The 17,999-nt window shown below is 38.0% G+C and overlaps 1 protein-coding gene across 1 annotated transcript in view; it reads right to left on the bottom strand.

Moving 5' to 3' along the window:
• Nucleotides 1-812: 812 nt before the first annotated feature.
• The window catches only part of il11ra (interleukin 11 receptor subunit alpha), a 50,307-nt gene continuing 33,120 nt past the window's right edge, over nt 813-17,999 (bottom strand). Inside the window, exons 2-12 of the mRNA XM_015047582.1 lie at nt 17,378-17,474; nt 12,096-12,162; nt 11,780-11,946; nt 10,413-10,527; nt 10,132-10,301; nt 9,708-9,871; nt 9,441-9,585; nt 8,932-9,018; nt 6,261-6,363; nt 6,044-6,157; nt 813-5,369 (exon numbers count right to left, since the gene is read on the bottom strand). Of these exons, the coding sequence (XP_014903068.1) occupies nt 6,079-6,157; nt 6,261-6,363; nt 8,932-9,018; nt 9,441-9,585; nt 9,708-9,871; nt 10,132-10,301; nt 10,413-10,527; nt 11,780-11,946; nt 12,096-12,162; nt 17,378-17,474 (1,194 nt within the window). The 3' untranslated portion in view covers nt 813-5,369; nt 6,044-6,078. The remainder of the gene's footprint in view (nt 5,370-6,043; nt 6,158-6,260; nt 6,364-8,931; nt 9,019-9,440; nt 9,586-9,707; nt 9,872-10,131; nt 10,302-10,412; nt 10,528-11,779; nt 11,947-12,095; nt 12,163-17,377; nt 17,475-17,999) is intronic.

The raw sequence follows: 17,999 nt of genomic DNA, 5'->3' as shown, positions 1-17,999 counted from the left end.
GACTGGAACTGAGCAGTTTCAGGAATGAACCTAAATAATTTTAAATGTAACTTTATTTTTGGATCAATGCCATTTTGTGCAAATCTGTTTTCTAAAATAAGTAAGAAATATATAAAGTGAAGATAAGATTATCCTTCCATAATAGCAAAAGTGCATTCTGTTGTAGTCCCTTCAGACTGCTTAGTGTCTCAGTATTAATATACCAGGACGAGAAACAGATGTTTTCACTTAAACAATGGTACCTTTAAACTATTAGATTGACATTTAAAAGAAAAAAGGGGGGAAAAAAATCCAAAGATATACCCAATTCCTTACACTGACTGATTCATATTTGAACATTATAAAAGCTAATAAAATGTCTTCCCAATATTCAAGTACTCACTTTTGAAGATAAAAGCACATTTTGTAGTGCGCACTTCGGCTCAAGTACTTGCACTGGGTCTGTATCCAAGTCATTGTGCTGAGCTGTTAGTGCTAAATAGGAATATCCTGAATAGAGCAGGAAGGAAGAGGAAGAACAGCCATATCTACCACTACACTACAGGAAATAGCAGATGTTGCTTAATTTGTCACATTTTTCCAGCAAAAGTGATACTGCATGCCAGAGCAGAGAATTTACAAAAGAAAACGTTTGTTTTTCCTTCCTTCTTTCACCTAGAGTAACCTCTCATTGATGATGACGGTCAAGAGAACAACAGAAAACATGTTTATGTAACTAAATGTTACTTAGCCCCTGGGGAGACCAAGCTCTGCCTGTTTGAACTATGGGAGGCGTAAACACAACACAAAATGATTTCCTTCTATTGAAAATGTGGTAAAATAGTATTTATTTCACAGAAACATACCAGTACAGGAAGAAAAACAGCTTATGATGATATGTGTTGTACACATATTGCTAGAAAAAAAAAATAAAAAAAAGAAAAAATAAACTATTTACATCTGAGCGAGGATGCCTGAGTGTATTGAGCTTGTAAGATTAAAAACCAACAGGCTCCATACAGTATCACACTGCAGAGGGATAATGAAATAATTCTGTCCGCAGAACCAGACAAAACACCACCAACGTGAAACAGAAATACATCCATAGATGCTCACGATGTAGAAACAAAGCAGGTAGCCGTCAACCTCAAACCAGGGGAAATAAACGACAATGATGAGCACACAGAATCCATACTGAGAATGTTTCAGATCCAATCTGCAAATATGACATTTGTTTTCAGAACCACAAACACGAATTCGTTAATTTCAGCAAGATGTCAAAATTAGGGGTATAGTCTCTCTGCTTTTCATTGAGCAAGTTTTGCCATCTTCCAAATCCAGTTTGATCCATATTATGTAAAAAAAAAAAAAAAAAAAATTAAATTAAATAAAAGTTCCGAATATTGACACAAAATTTAAGGGAAGAGGTCAGAGAGAAAATCTATGGTTCACTTGACAGGACAGAAATAAAACGAGTCCTAGAATTAAGCATGTCAGAATAAAACTGATTCACTATCCATACAGTAAGTGTACAGCAACACAGCTTCATGTAACTGGGGTCAAAGACACAAATACATATCACAGGAAAGGTTCTGCAGACATGAATTATACTCAGTCAGTAGTGCTAGTTCTAAACCTAAACTATGTGTTGTTTGGATTGATTTAGAGTGCTTTGCAGAAGTATTCACTAATGAAACACTAATACATTTTATGTCAAAAAGTTTATCTGGTCAGAGGAGATCAAAATTTAGCTTCCTTGAGTTGCGGCGACATTTCATTGAAGTTGAACTGAAAGCATATCCATGTGTTCGAATGATTCTCTTGCAAGGCACTGTACCAACAGCATTCCCTTTTGAGAGTTCAAACGTCATAATCAAAATCTTTTCACTAATTCTCGAAGAATATTTGTTAATTTGCGACTGAGCAAACCATGTCTGCAAACTTACCCCCATGAACAGGTTTATAAACACCACATACTCTTTAACATCCATTATCTGTGATATACAGTGATAATATACAGGTAAGCTTTGCTGGAATCCATGCAAAAAATATATATATATGAAGTTAGCTTTAGAAAACAGACAGTCGTCAAACTGGAACAATTTGACTTGGATACACCCTTGTGTTTCTAAAACTAGAATTAAACAAAACAAAACAAAACTTTACATTTGCAGAATAAAATCAAAGGATAAAAGAAAGAAACAAAAACATTGAAGGAGGAAGTAAAGGAGAAAACTGTAAAAGAGGTATTTCAGAACTTTAACATTTTTGTGAGTTGGTGTGTCGAGTGAAAGCAACCCTTGTCAGTTTATCTTGTGCACATTCAGTTATATAAACTTTCACTGACAAGTTGACGGTTAATTAACACAATATCAGAGTTTATCAATGTGACAAAGCTGTGCAATCCTCACCAAAAAAAAACAACAAAAAAAACAACAACAACCATAGGTTCCATTAATGCAGTTGAAGTGAATCTCCTCACCCGATCCCAGCCTTTACCGTGTTCCTCAAAAAAGTGCTCAATGTCTTCAGCATACCAAAACCCGTTCGTTTACGGTGGTGCTCAAAACCACATGCTAACATCCGTCATAACTGTCCACAAGCCACCTCCCTGAAGTAAAAGGAGCCCCATGTTGAAAATAGAAATAAGTTGCAATGCAAATATTTGGATCCCACTAATATGATCTGCTATATGCAAACTGTCTGCATCCTCTGGCGTTGACAGAAGGGGTTAAACAGTAGAAACTATGACTATATGTGTCAGACTTTGACATAGCTCTTTAGTAGACTTCTAAGGAAGATCATCTCAGTTTTACTGTAAAATGAAATGCTTTGATTTCCTTATCCTTCTCTTGGGCATTATATGTCTAATAATTTCATTTTGTAATCAACTATCTTAACATACATAAGCAAAAAATGTAACTTCACGTAGGATGTTAAACTTTCTTCTCTTTCTTTAGATGATCATTGTTTTTAATAACTCCCAGAATTTACTAGGGCCCCTTTAGACTGGGTTAAAACCATCTGATGGTCTCTAAAACCCTCATGATCACTCAGACTGGGTCGTGCCAAAGCCTACCCAGATTTCACATTTCATTGTGAGGCCAACTATTTTATTACTCTGCTCACAATTTGTTTAATCTCTGTCTCTCTCACCACTCTATATGTGAGGTTTCTGCACCTCAACCTTCAGTTTCAGCCTTGTTTCGGAGAAGGTGGCACCACAATCGTTTATGTGGTGCTTGCAAAATGTAACAATTTTGTATTAACCTTATTGGCTTCTGCTTAATCTTCCTCGTTCCCCCTACTCATCGCCAGCCTCTTTCGAATCAAACTTTTCTTCTGTGGTCAATGTGCTTTCTCAAAGGTGGTAAATCGATTCACCTCCTGATCCATCACATAATCTTATTTCAGTCTTCATACAATCTGAAAAATACGCTGATCAGCAGAATATGGTGCAGTTCATAACACTGAGGATAGTGAGCAGCAACTTTGCCTGTATTACAATTGCTAACTTTTTTTGTGCAGCCTGAATAAGAAATGTGACACAAAGATCAGCAGGAATTTCCTCTAAGATTCATATTAATGAGAAAAATGCTGGGTGTTGTAAACGACGCCCCTGTGGATAATGCTCTGAAAGCAACATTTAAGTAATTGGTACTGGAGGGTTCATGCTTGCAATTACTTTTGTGCAACTATGAAGTGGCTTCTGGTAGCCTGGGGGGTATTTATTTATTTATTTATTTTTTTAATTCTGAACTGCAGCAAGAAAAAACAAACTTTTTGCACAAGGTGTACATGCACAATTTGGAGTTGTGTGCACTTCTCCACAGCTGTGGAGCCTTGTTTGATGCCCAGTACAAAACTATATCTATGTTCAAGGTGGAAGTGTATTTATTAGCATGGAGTGTTTGTTTAAGCTGCTCGGTGAGATCCTATTGGTTGCAGCCTCCTGCGAATAGCAGCTGCTCTGCAAAGTAATAAATTACTTGAGTTCTTGAGTTTGAGTAGAATTAGGTTGTAGGCCAGTGTCTCAAATTCTGATGACCAAACCAACTGTGGTGCACAATGCCCACATATCATGAACAAAGGTTACCAATGCAGGACTCCTTCATGCAACACTGAAGGAGTCATGACGTTAAAATGCAAAGACCATTTTAGCGTCATGTTCTGGTTTTAGTACAGACTTGATATTTATTACACTATGCATTTCTTGCTTTATTTGCAAATTGTCTGCAAAAAGTGAATATTTTTGATTAGATTTAGATTTCCATTGATTTTTCAATTCAGTTTCAATGGGTTCAACTTGTGATGGAATTTAATTGTTTAACAAAAACTCTCCAAGATCTTTTATATATGACTAAGTAAGTGACGTCTTAATGCTGGTGATTTGTGAAAGGCCAGTCTCTCCTCTTTTCCTTCTCGGTCTTTCAGTCACATAAAAACAAAATTGTCCATGGATGGATAAAAGACATAAATGAACAAGGAAATACATGTACTGTAAGTGACAGACAACATAATGGGGTCATGCAACGTAAAACCATTCATGCAACATATCATGGAATCATGCAACATAAAATCGTTCATTATAAGCCGGATAAATTTCCTCCTTGGCCCTCATTCTCCAAAACCCAAAATTCTCCCTCAGGTCCAAAGCAGGTTGCAGATTGTTTTCTAGTCTCCCGTTCACCCCCCACCCCCACCCCCCCTCCAGCAGAGGCTGTAATGCCCATTGTTGCTGCTTTGGCATCAGACACACTCACACAGACTGGCAGAGATTCTGCTTCCTTCACAGCATTGAGTCAGTCAATGTAAGAATGATTGTGTTTATTCACACAGAGAGACTCATAAAATAAATGAATTAAATGGAAATGTTCTGGTTGGGGAGAAAGAGCCAAGCAGTTCCACAATAAAATCCTATCTCTTTGTGTTTGGCAGCTGAATTTCTTGTCCTATTTTGTTGGTAAAAAAAAAAAAAAAAAAAAAAGTTTAAAAGACACAAAGAGTCAGTCTACCTGAAGCAGCATTGGTTGTGAAAGTAAAACTGTCGTGGTGCTGTGTTATTTTTCGTTCCTCTGAGGAGTTATCGCGGCTTAAGTAAGCAGAGTTTGGTCGCAGGTTTCTCCTGGCGACTCTGTAATGCATTGTGGGTAATGCAGTTAATTGGATGCCACTGAATAAGTCCAGCGAGGCTCACAAAACTTTCCCCTGCAGTCATGTGGTAAATACCGAAAAATTCTCCGTTCCACTCTTGTCCCCCGTTGTCCTGGAAGTTGGATGGAGTAATGCTCTGTTCATAATTTCAGCTGAAATTTCAGCATGTCACAGCGGTGTGGCGTAGATGTTTACTCACTGCTGAAGCTGACAGGTTGTGGACACTTCAAACAAACCTAAGAAGAAAAACACACATAAAAAAAGAAAAAAAAAAAAAACAGGGTGAAGAAGGGAGATAAATGCAGCTGCAGAAAACATATATCATAGCATAATTTGTTTGAAAGCATGTATTTAAAAGCCAGAGATAAATAGAAGATATGCAGGCATACGTAGTTATAATCTGTGTTTGTGTGTGTGTGTGTGTTTGTGCCAGCCTTATAATCAAAAGTTGGCAGGCAATCTGAAGGGTTGTCTCAGAGATGTTTATAGCAACTCTTTGAACCATATTGCATCGTAGTAAAGCAGAAAAACCATGAAAGTCGTCTCATTGGCTAAGCATGCTTTTGATGATCATCAGTGGAGCTATTTAAGTCACAGTAAAAAGCATCCAAAATAGGATTTTAATTGGATTCAAACATGTAGGCTGCTTCTTTTCAAAACTCGCAGATGAATCTGGTAAACAAAATAAATAAAAACAAATGGCTGTGACCTCCACTGTCTTTCCAATATAAAACGGTTCGCAAAGGTTTTCACACGCCTTGAACTATTTCACTTTTTTGTCACACCATGATTCTTATGCCTCCATAAAAATCGAATTTGATTGGATTTCGGCCTGGTCTTTGTTTGCCTACCTAGGTGTAAAACGTTAAATATTTCCTTAAAGAAAACAAGAAAAGAAAAGAAAACTTACCTTGACACATTAAATGCTGCGAGGTAAGTGTCTCATTAGATTGGTATAGATTTCATCTTGACCATAGAGGCGAGTTCTTGTTTGGTTGCATGTTCCCGCCGTTTCTGTCTCATCCTAGAAATAATAATAAAATAAAAAAATAAAATAATACGTAAAGTCTCGTTCAAACATACAGCTGTGATCCGTTCTGGGATGTGTGCTTGTCTTTGTGTCTTACCATATGACAAAAATAAGGGAAAGGACGGTGGTAAGTATGAAGATGGAGAACAAAACCAAGAGGATCACCAGACCCAAATTACCATCATCCTCTTGTACAACACCTAATGTGGGAAGAAAGTGGGGGGGAGGGAAAAAAAACAAAAGATTTAAGCAAAACAACATATTGGGGGCCTACCAGGGTGGAAGACGCAAAGCAGCAGGAAGGTGATGAAAACGGAGCAGCGTGTGACTGAGGAAAATTGGGACAACAAAAGGATAACAAAAGCCAGTGGGTGTAGCTGAGTTTTAATAAAAACAGAAGAGATTTCGCAAATTTCTAGTTTGTTGTTTACGAACTAAACAGACTGCCAAAACACTGATGATGCGTTGCTGGATGTAATTACTCCTGGGTTAAAAGTCAATCGGAGGATTGCTGTTCCAGATTTGACAAATAAACATTCACTGATTACACTTTCATGGACGCAAATGATCTGAAAACAATCAGTTTGAAATGCATTATCAACATTTTATATGCAGACTGAAAAAAAAAAAAAAAAACCCTGCAAAAAATCAGTTTTCAGCTTGTCTTTTAATTCCACTCACTTTCATGCTCCCTGGTCTCTTACATGTGGGTGTTTGTGTACACTTGCAGGTTCCCTGCATGTGTACAGTTTAGAAGGGATAATTGCAACTGCAGCTCGCTTTCAACTCTGTTTCACTCAGATATATGGGTGCTAGTATCTAGGAACCAAAAATCACATCGAAGAACACGACACGCTGTAGGAGCAATGTACTACAATTATATGTAATGGAGGATAGGACCAAACAAGAGGTACATGTTTGGTCTTATCTAGACTGTAATGACTGTAAATAATGCCCTCTGAGCTTTCAGCTGCATTAATGACTGATTAGACATTTATACGCAGCCAAAACAAACACAAGAGCTATGAAGCAGATTATCCTGCAGTTTTCCTTGATATCAGGCCAATAAATAGTTAAGAACGCAAGACCCAAAACAAGAATGAGGAGAAATGACACAAGCTGTGCACATCCTCTACCCAGATCATGAAATACATTCGCATATAATGAACAGTTCAGCAAAAAAGCAAAAGTAGTGACATAAAAAAAAAGTTTGGAGAGAAAACAAAGCTACAAAGTACAAAAGTAAGTTTTGAAGTAATTCACAACCCTTGAACCCTTCCACCCTGGAACATTTCTACAGTTAAATACTGTAGCATATTTTCTGGTGATTATCCAGGGAGTCTGAAAAATGATATGGCACAATGTGAAGTGGAAAGAAAAGTGGATCTAGTTTAGAAAGTGTTCCACAAAATAATGTGAAAAGCACACACTTATATTCAATCTGTGAACAGCTCACCCTATGAGATGTTAAAAAAAAACGTCCCTGACACTGAGAGTCTCCCTGTGTTTCAACAGCAGACATGCATTGGGCCCACATCATTGTCTAAACCAATCAGAGATGGCACAGGGCGGGCTCCCACCCTCTGATTGGCTGTGGTAGACCGTGTCAATGTTGTGTACTGCAGTGGACCAGAGGTGAGCAGGCTAGGCTAGTCAGATAAACAGAGAGGCTGTAGGAAAGTTAAGGCCTCAGTCATCTAAAAATCATCATCATAATCTCAGGATATGTGTGTCAGAGCTGTGGAGGATGTGGGCGTTTTAAATCTTGATGTTTTGGTTTTGTCAGTCTGGTTTCTGCATTACACTGATGATAATAATAGTGTTATATTTTTCCCTCCAGCCTAAGAGCACAAGACTTTTCTGAGCGCATGTATCTGTGTGATCAGTCACCCTCCCAGGCCTTCCCACTGCATTTATTGTAAAAATCCATAAGATGTTCAGCCTTTAAAATATTTGAACTTACATCGCTTCATTCATTCATTTTATCTTGCTTAGATTTTAGCTCATTGAACCACTTCAAACCCTTTTTCAGTTCCTTTATGTTTGCTAAATTGTTAGTCTTTCATCAGCAAATATTGCCGTATTGAACAGTGATTCAGGAAAAAAAAAGCTAACTTGTAAAACTGCAATGTTTAATGTGATGCAGTTGAACATTTGGGTGCAACTCAATTTTGTGCTGTAGAGAAAAAGCTAGGCACACCAGCGCAGCCAGTGCAAAAAGTTAGTCCAGAAGCATGCAACGTGATCCTGGGCCAAATCACGATGCTATTTGCTCACTAACATTCCTTAGCAAATCTCCAAGGCCTTTACAGAATAGCTGCATTTATTCATAGACACAACTAGATACATATAGGCACTAAATATAAATAATCAGCAAAGTTTTCAGGCTTCTATTTTTAAAAAATAGTTGACAAAATTACGTGCAATTTTCCATCCTCTTCACAATTATGTAAATACTTTCCCAAGACGCCATTATCCTTAGAGGCTTTTTTTGTAGGAATTTCTGGCGCTGCCTACATAATTTTAGAAAGAGTTTAAACAGCAGGAAATGTGATTCACCTAATTAAAAAAGCATGTGGAAAACACAGAACGAGTAGAGGCAGTGCTCTAGCTCTACATTTAAAATACTTTTTAAGGATAATGGTAATGAGGAAATTGTATAAATGTGATGACAACTGGCATCACGTTCATGCAACAAACACCCGGTTTGTTGCCGAGGAACAAGACTGCCAGGGGTCTGATATTTTAAAGAGACAAGCGGGTCATACCGTGGGGTTTGGAGGTGAAAGTTTCAGACGGCGTGCTGAAGAGATAGATATCGTCTGGGTCATCTGAAGGGTGAGTGGTGGTGTCGGCTGCAACGCAAACAAACAGATGCAAACTTTGCCGTCAATGTACCAAATCCCGTGACTCAAACCACAAAAGAAACCTACAGTCAAAGTTAATTATACTTAATGAAATCTGTACGTGTTTCTGGCTGCGCATCAAACACAAGTAATTAGAACCGGCTCATTTCCAGCACTTCACCATTCATCCAGTTTTACTGCGTCCCAGTTTTCTATCCCGACATTGTTGTCTTGAGTCCAACTCTCTTAGTAGATTTGATCTAAATGTTTCTTTCATAGTTTCTCAAAAAGTTACAATATCGCCGAAGCTGTATAGAAGGTTTCACTCATTATTTTTGACCTATTTATGTCTAGTCCAATCATTTCAGTCAGCCCATATATTTTCATTTGTCACCAAAAATATCCATGAAATATCCATTAATGTGTCCCACCTCGCCAGGGCGTACGGAAACTCGGGGCGCTCCATTCGCTCCACTGGCTCTCCGGGTTGACGTCATCGCGGGCCCGAACTTGAACCTGGTTGCTGTGGTGCGGTGTGGCGTCGGGTATTTCAATTGAATTCTCTTCTGTCATCATCTGTTTTTGGACAGACAAGAAGATGCTACTGACGGGACAATCATAACGCCGAATAGAGCAGGGGTGGCGAACCAGTTCGGCATCAAAAGCCAACAATGTGGGCGAGGGTTTGATTGACTTACCTCTGACCAGTGCATGGATCCCTGTGGTCTGTATCGAATATGAAATCTCAGGGGAAACAAAGGGTCCTCTGGCCAAGACGACGGATTCTTCCATGTAACCCATAACTTTGATGGATTACCTTCCACTTCCTCTATGAACACAGACCGTGGAGGGTCTGGTTTCACTGTAAAAGCACAAACAAGTAGAAAGTTAGAAAGTGAATAACTCATTTTCATTTTTGCAGAAGAAAGAAACATATTTTCTTTAAAAAAATAACAGTGTTTCAGCTCTAATGGACAAAAAAAGTGTAATTTAGAACCAAGCAGTGTTTCCTAGCGTTAAATTAAGACAACTCTCTTTCACATAATTTAGTTTTATGAGACACTCCCCTTTAAAATAAAAAATAAAATTGATAAAAATCACAGATTTCTTATGCAGCCTTACAAAGTTCATTTAGTCTGATTCTGCGGTAAGATGTCTGGGACCCAAGAGCGTTTGTCTCTGTGACTCCAAATGTGTGGATGGTCTGCCAGAAAGCGGGATCTTCTACAACACAGCGCCTGTTGGTGGAGTCCACGATGCACACTTTGGTCGGCTCCTTCTCTTCCTTCCCTCTTGAAAACAAGATCAAAAGTGTTTAATTATTATTACAATTTAAAAAAAAAACAAAAAAAAAAACACAACGTTCTGAATTTGACCGTTCCGATGCAGTAACTGTGCTGTACCTGAAGGAGGTGTTGTACTTGGCTGGCAGGAAGGTTTTCACAGAGTCCTTCCAGGAGCAGCGAACAAATGTGTGATTGGGTACACGGCAGGAAATGCTCAGCAGCCCAGGGGGATCTAACAAACAAGAGTGTCCCCATTATGAACCGAAACAATCAGGAGGGCTTTGACCAGCAGAAGGCAAAACTCCCAGTTCCTTAGAAGGAAAATCAGTTGGAAGCCCCTTCCTGTTTGAGACAGTGGCAGGATGTGGATGGCTTTGTGATGGCTGATAAGACCAGTTTCCTCTGAGGACTAATAGCTCTGCTCCATTTATCACTGACTTCATAAGTAATCTTACTATAAACAGAAAAACATTCATAATTCTACAACGACCTTTCACTGGAATTACACTCACAAGTCTTTCAGTTTATGCCTCTTTCAGCTTTGCACACCCAGAAGACATTTTTGCTCATTGCTCATTTTGTTTATTTAATTAAAAAAAATGCTCAAACGGATTTTTATCTACTGGTCTGCACTAACTGAGCCACTAACTAACATGAATTATGAATGTGCTTTAAGCTATACCGTTATGTCATGTTCTAGCAGGTCCATGTACTGCCTTAACACTTTGTCATGTATGCATCTCCAGTCACTTCCCCATCCACTGTGATTATCTTTTCTTGTCCCTTCTGAATGAAAACATGCCTGAAGCTTGGTCACACTGCCACCATGTTTCACCTTGACTGCTATGTTGGATGTTTTCAGTTTCCCTTCCATCTAAGCAGAACACCCTCCATGATTTTGCTCTGTCCTTTGCATGAGCTGCAATATGTAACTTTTATAAAAATATGCATGTTTTTACATATTTGTTAAAATTACCACCAAGATTGTCTCGTACAATGCGGTCATGACAATGACAGTTTGAACTATGTTATGAATAAAATATCTTTTTTTATATAAAATAATATTTTTGTAAAAGTTTCATAGTGCAGTTTTATGGTAAACGTTATCGCTGACCTGTCTGGTGTGTTGCATTTGGGATTTGGATCTTCATGATTTGTGCACCAATGTTCTCAAACAAACCTCCCTGTTTGTGTGCAATCTCTGTGGAATGGCTACAATTCTACAGAGAATACACACCAAGAAAAATGTACAACAATTTTGATATTTTTGTTCATAAAAAAATAATAATAATAATAAAAAAAAATATGAATCAGCATTCATCCGCTTCACAGCCATGCATTACTTTCAGTTAGTCTATCACATATAATACCATGAAACACACTGAAGTTTAAGTGATATGAATACTTTTGCAAGAAGACATTTTATATGTGTACTACTACCTTTAAAACCTACGTATATCTGAAGAAGTCAAAGCATCACTTACAGCCCAGTCGGAGTATGACCGAGTGGAGGAGGAGCCCACTGTCGTCATAGCAGCTGTAGTTGCCCTGTGCTGATTGGTCGACGAGGAACAGGACTAAGCTTCCGTTGAATGTCACTTGGTGCCACGACGACACGGAGCTGTGGTTGTGACGCCACACCACAGGGACACTGGACAGAGGAAGGTACTTTATTAATTTTTATGATAGCAACTGATTTTGGGGAATCTTTCATACTAACTGAGCTCTTTGTCATTTTTGCCACAATACTCGTGAAGATGAAACTTCCTCTTAGTGCTTGTAATATGCTGGTCTTCCTACCTGATTTGTGACTTCCCGCATGCCAGTGTCACGTTGGACTCCAAACGCCCAAACTGCACGTCCGACACTGCAAACACAGACATCGCATAAAACGTTAAAGAGCGTTTCATGCTCGCTTCCAGAATGTGCACGCCGAGCAGTCTGACATACAATGTGTCTGTACTGTCTACGTTAATGTGATTCAAGCACAATCACTAGCAGTCCAGTCAGCAGGGTTACAATAACATGACCATACACGGTTCGGGATCCGGCAGACTGAGGAGTCTTTGGCACGCATTGGAAAGCTGCTGCGGAGTGTTTGTGTTTTATCTTTGAAAGCTGGTTGTAGTCATTTTCGAAATATTACCGTCTTTCAAATAAATCCACTTTGAAACCGTTTTAAAAGTAGAGCCCCGCTGGGACCAATAAAGTAAGTTACACTTTAGAACTCAAATAGTCAAAAGCAGTAGACTACATTTTACTCTGTCTTGTGTCCTGATTAACTTATTATTTGAAGGCAATAAAATAAGTAAGTAAATAAAAAATCAGAAGCAGTACCCCACTACAATATACTGCATAGACTTGTTGTTATGCATGTTAAAACCAAAAAGTGTAATTTAGATTCAGATATATAATGTAGCTTTGGAGAAAAACAAAGAGCATATGTGGACCGATATCCGATATCATTATTGGATCAGGACAAGAAGCAGGTGTGCTCTGAGCTTGTGGAAAACAATGAGATTTTAATCATTTCATTAGTTTGTTTCTCAATACTGTTTAGTTCAAACTTACATGAAAGGTATGCCAAAAAAATATCACTTTTTGGAACTTGGACAAGGCCTGATCATAAGACAAACAACCATTAGTTTGTTTACTCCATGTGTCCCACAATGCAACATAAACGTGGCTAAGCAGTGATGAGCTTCAGATATCTTTACTGGTAGTGCTACTACTAGTTATGGTCAGTGCTAAATAGATTAAATGCAACTTTTGGATTAGAGTGGACCAGATAATAATTATACTTTCATAAGAATCAGTAATCCAACATCTTTATATCACTTCAGGATTAATATCGAACTGCTAACGGTACCGAAGCTGAATAAACAGAAAATGCCAGATGTAGCTTAACTGCAAAAGTTTGATGATTTCTATCACTAACATGTGGAGAAATCTTCAATGTCAATACTTGCCAACTCAAACAAAACTGAAGGGTGGTGTTGATTTAAAGTATAGCAAGTGTAGTGTTTACTCGAGCAAATATTTGTGGTGGCTGTAGTAATTTGCAAAGAAGATATTCTATCTAGTGTGTGTGAGAGTAGTTGAGCACATGTTTAGCTTGGCTTCGTAATGTGAAAGCTGGCATTTACGAGAGATCAGGGGTGAAAAAAGGAAAAAAAAATAAAAATACAGCATAGTTTGGGCTGCCACGCAAACAGCTTCATTAATTCACAACCTCAGCCACTGAGGCATGCAAACTCCCTGCTGGCCTCTCCGACCATAGCAGCAAACAATCTACCCTTAGTTTTATGTTTTTATCTAATCTATTTCAACGAAAAACTGCTGAACTGCAGAAAAGTTATTTAATTACTAGTACTACCTAAAACGGTTCATGAATCTGCGGTGTGTCTGAAATAAACCAATATTTCATGAATGTTTGCTGCAGATCTTTAACAAACTTGGTTTTCACTGGCAGCTTATATTTAGCGTTTTTTGTTTTTTTTTCTTTGTAATTCTTTCTGCTGATGGCAGCTGCATGACCTGAAACAGCTGGGAATGAGTTTCACAGGGACTTTGTGGTTGCATTTTGATTTCTAAGAGTGAGAGACGAATGGTGAAAGGGGAGGAGAACACGGAAATATATTGAGACCGTCTAAAGTGAAATAAAGTTGTTAATAATGCTGTGGAATATAGGACATAGCTAATCACATATAACAAAGGGCATGGTCAATAAATTTTTATTTCAAGACGGATGTTGTGGGAGGTAAATTACTTTGATAAAACTAATGTCTGGTTGACCTGAAAACTCAAAAGTTACCTTAACAAAGAAACAAGACAAGAATTTTTACACAGAAAAAAAACAGCTATTAATATTGTGAGTAGATCTGTGGGTGCTGCAACTGCCACCCATGGGTCAAACTAGTCAAGCTGAAAATTGACTAATTGAGCCTGAGCAATTGTTGGATTCCTGTATTTCTAAGTGAATGAAAAATTCCTGAAATGAGAAACATTAGCCAAGTTTCAGTCAGTAGGTTTTACAGTTCAGATAAGAAAACATTAATACATTAAGAAAGATAAAGAAGGATCATGCACATGAATGTACAGATAATAACACAAACTGGAAGCAAAGTATTTTACACATATTTCGCTTGCATGAAACTAAAAAAGTAATCTGGAAAAGGGAATATTGCATTCAGTTTTGTTTCTAGTCAATATGGCAAGCATACAGTCGGCACCTAAATTATTCAGCCTCTACTGCAAGTTATATTTTTTTTTTTGTGAAAATGTAAAACTGTTCAGTTTTGCCATAAACAACCTGAACCAGAAGAGGCCAAAACGCTAAGTAGGACTAACACCGCAATTATATTAGCCAAATTCACAATTAAACTCTATTGTTCATGACTTGTGCAGGCTGAAAAATATTCAAAGACCTAAAGAAAATGTTCCATGAGAGCGGACGTGGTTTCACAAGACGCACCAGGAGGCCGGGGACAAGAGACCCATGATACTCCAACTAAAGAAGACTGGAGGCTGAAACTGAAACTTGTGGGGATACAACAATGTAATAGTCTCTGGGTTTAAACACTATGCAACAAGGTTATCTCACATGGTAAGAAAGAGTTCAGAACAAATCTTGACTTACACTGTCCATAACATCTCGATTACTAAAGTTTACAAATGGTTTTGTTTGTCCTATAATAGACCATTGTTCGTTCTTATTGTCTCACTTTCCTCATCAGTCTTTCCATTTACTCAGTGGTTTTATACAGAGCCAATTTTCAACAATTTTAACTACATTTTCTTTTTTCCTTTCACTACACTCCATTTCTTTTTTTCCCTGCATGTACGTGTGTGTCTGTGTGTGTGTGTGTGTGTGTGTGTGTGTGTGTGTGTGTGTGTGTGTACCTGGGGCCCTGGTGCAGCACAAAGAAATGGCTGGTCTGAATGTGTGTATTCATGTTTTATTGGCAGTGAAGTACATTATTCCCCAAACCCGCAGCGTTCCACTCATATCTGATTCTGCCTCTGGCAGGAGCACCCCAACATGTGCGCACACACACACACACACACACACACACGCATACACACAGACATAAAACAGCACATCCATTCATACACAAAAATGCGTTTATGCACACACTCTCTCTCTCACACACACGTCCACATAACAATGTGCACAGAAAGGCTTCAGGTTCGTCTTGACGTTAAAATCAGATGGCAAAGCAGACACAGAAACTGCAAGCTGGATGAAACTCGGTACTTTCAAAACAATAGAAAGGACCGAGGAGCCTCAGGGTAGAACGGACAGCCTCATGTGAAGGTCAGTTTGTTCACTAATTAAAATGAAAAAAAAAAAAAAGAAAAAGAAAAAATGGAAAGGAGAAAGTAAGAAGGGAAAAAGAAAGAAAGAAAAAAAGACAGAAAAAAGGAAAGAAAGCACACAAGAAAGGAAGAAAGATTTGATTTTCAGAGGCAAATAAAACTTCTTCAGACACAAATTAGCAAAGTTTAAAGTCCTTCTTAGTTTATAAAGTTTAGAAGTCCATAATAATTTATTGTAGCTCTGTCTATCAAGGCTGTGCTTTAATTACAAAACTACAAATAAAACTAACACTGTCAGAAGGACAAATGGATGAATGGATGAGTGGATCAGTGGGGTTAGATTTCACATAGTTCTCTTTCAAATGAATGAAAGAGAAAATAATCACAGGTTACTGGTGTGATTTGCAGTATGCTTTGATAAATAACATATGAATCAGGAAATTGTCTTATTTTCCTGCTGGTGGCTATTAGAAAAAAAAAAAGAAAAAAAGTTTCACCCAGAGCTAAGAAAAAAGAAAAAGGCTGACTTTCATTCAGACAGTTTATTGTCACAGTAAAACAAATTTTCTAAGAATAATCTGACTTGTAATTCCTGAAAAAGGAATGACACATCGAGTTGTTACGAAAATAAAATGTCTGCACTGCTTTGCTGACATTTGCATACTTGAATGTGCAGATGTGCATGAGTTTAGGCACCTGATTGTGTTATAAAATAGGTGAGCGCACAAAAACACAATTTGCCTAAATCGCTTAGTCACACCAGCTCATGAAACAACATCTGTGCAGTTAACTATTAATGCAGCCATGGCACACACCATAGAGGGCTATGCTTCAGACTGTAGGGACTGATCATAATGAAGTGAGGCAAAAATAATAAAAAAAAATTTAAGTTTGCTACCCCGCTTTGAAAAACAAACTGTTGCTCCATTTGCTCTGCTGGTCAGGTTGCTATATGTGCACATGTGTGGTCAATGGCAAAGAGGCAACCATCAAACACACATGTGTCATTTCTACATACCTGAAAAATCACCTGCTTGATAGCTAGGACGTTCTGCTTAAACTGAAAACACATTTAAATAATTACACGTTTCAATCCAACACCTGCTGAAACTTTGGCTCTGTTATCTATAGCCAACACAATCGCGTCGTCTTCAAACCATAACAGCCTCTCTGGTTTAATTAAAGACTGTTTTTACAGGTTTTTTGTCTCATGACCTAAAGTTATTACTGAAGGTGTTGTGCTGTAATAACCTTAGTCAAGTTTAAACAAAAAACCGGAGCTTCAGGTAACCATCTGTGGAAAATCAGGGCAGGAAAGGTGAGAAGTGCTGTTATTCATTTAATTAATCTTTCCTATAGGGTACCATGACACATCTCTCAGATTTCTTTGCAGCTGAATTAGTTACCTAGTGTGGGAGTTTTTAGCCATTACAGCATACATTATGAGCTCTGACCTTATGAAATTGCTTTCACAAAAAGTGAAAGACAAGCACTGGAGCTGTCAATAAAGAATGACATTTTACACTTTCTTTCATGCTCACTCTAAGCTCTGTATGTGCCACCAAGTGTAAAGGATCCAGAGGAGTCCATGTCAGAATCTCGACAGGATGTGCGTCTCTGTGTGTGTTGTTGCTGGGTTGATGCGAAGGTATGTGCCCAGACAAATGTGCAGCCACATATATTTTCATAAAAATGTAACTGTCGGTTTTGTTTGAGAAGAAAGTGTGTTGAGGCGTGGGTGTGCGTGCGTGAGCATGTGTTACCTTCATCACTCCAAATCTGAGCACGGCTGGGAGGCAGTGACCAAGACAAAAACCAGATGACTGTGAGACAAACAGGACTGGACAGAAGGCCTGGCATCTAGAAAGACAGAGACACAGATGGAGGAGGAGGTTATTTAAATTTTAATCAAAAGTAACCATTTCCTGGTTATGCTTCTGGAAAAAAAAGATAAATACTGCAACCGATCGCATCGTAGTTCTCTTTCACGGGGTTTAAGGCCTCAAACAGGAAACGGTGGTAATTGAGCAAGCGAAGCTCAAGTGAAAGAGCTCTTCAACGTCAAATAACAGACTTTTCATAACAATTCATATACAAAATAACTATAAGATAAGTACAGAAAACTGCATTGTATTAAATGAGAGATAAATCCTGAAGGTCTGGAAAGAGGTTAGCATGTAAATATATTTAAAACATATGCTTTCCTCATTATGAAATTGAAAAGCAGCCTATTTAGATCCTGCACAGAAAAGACCTTTTATAAACTACAATGCATATATTATATATATATATAATAAACTACAATGCATATATTATATATATATATATATATATATATATATATATATATATATATATATATATATATATATATATATATATAAT

Source organism: Poecilia latipinna, unplaced genomic scaffold (assembly GCF_001443285.1).
Source record: "Poecilia latipinna isolate Pla-1442-1.1 unplaced genomic scaffold, P_latipinna-1.0 Scaffold834, whole genome shotgun sequence".
Taxonomy (NCBI): Eukaryota; Metazoa; Chordata; class Actinopteri; order Cyprinodontiformes; family Poeciliidae; genus Poecilia; species Poecilia latipinna.
Note: the sequence above shows the minus strand (reverse complement) of the source record. Positions and strands in the feature narration are given on the sequence as shown.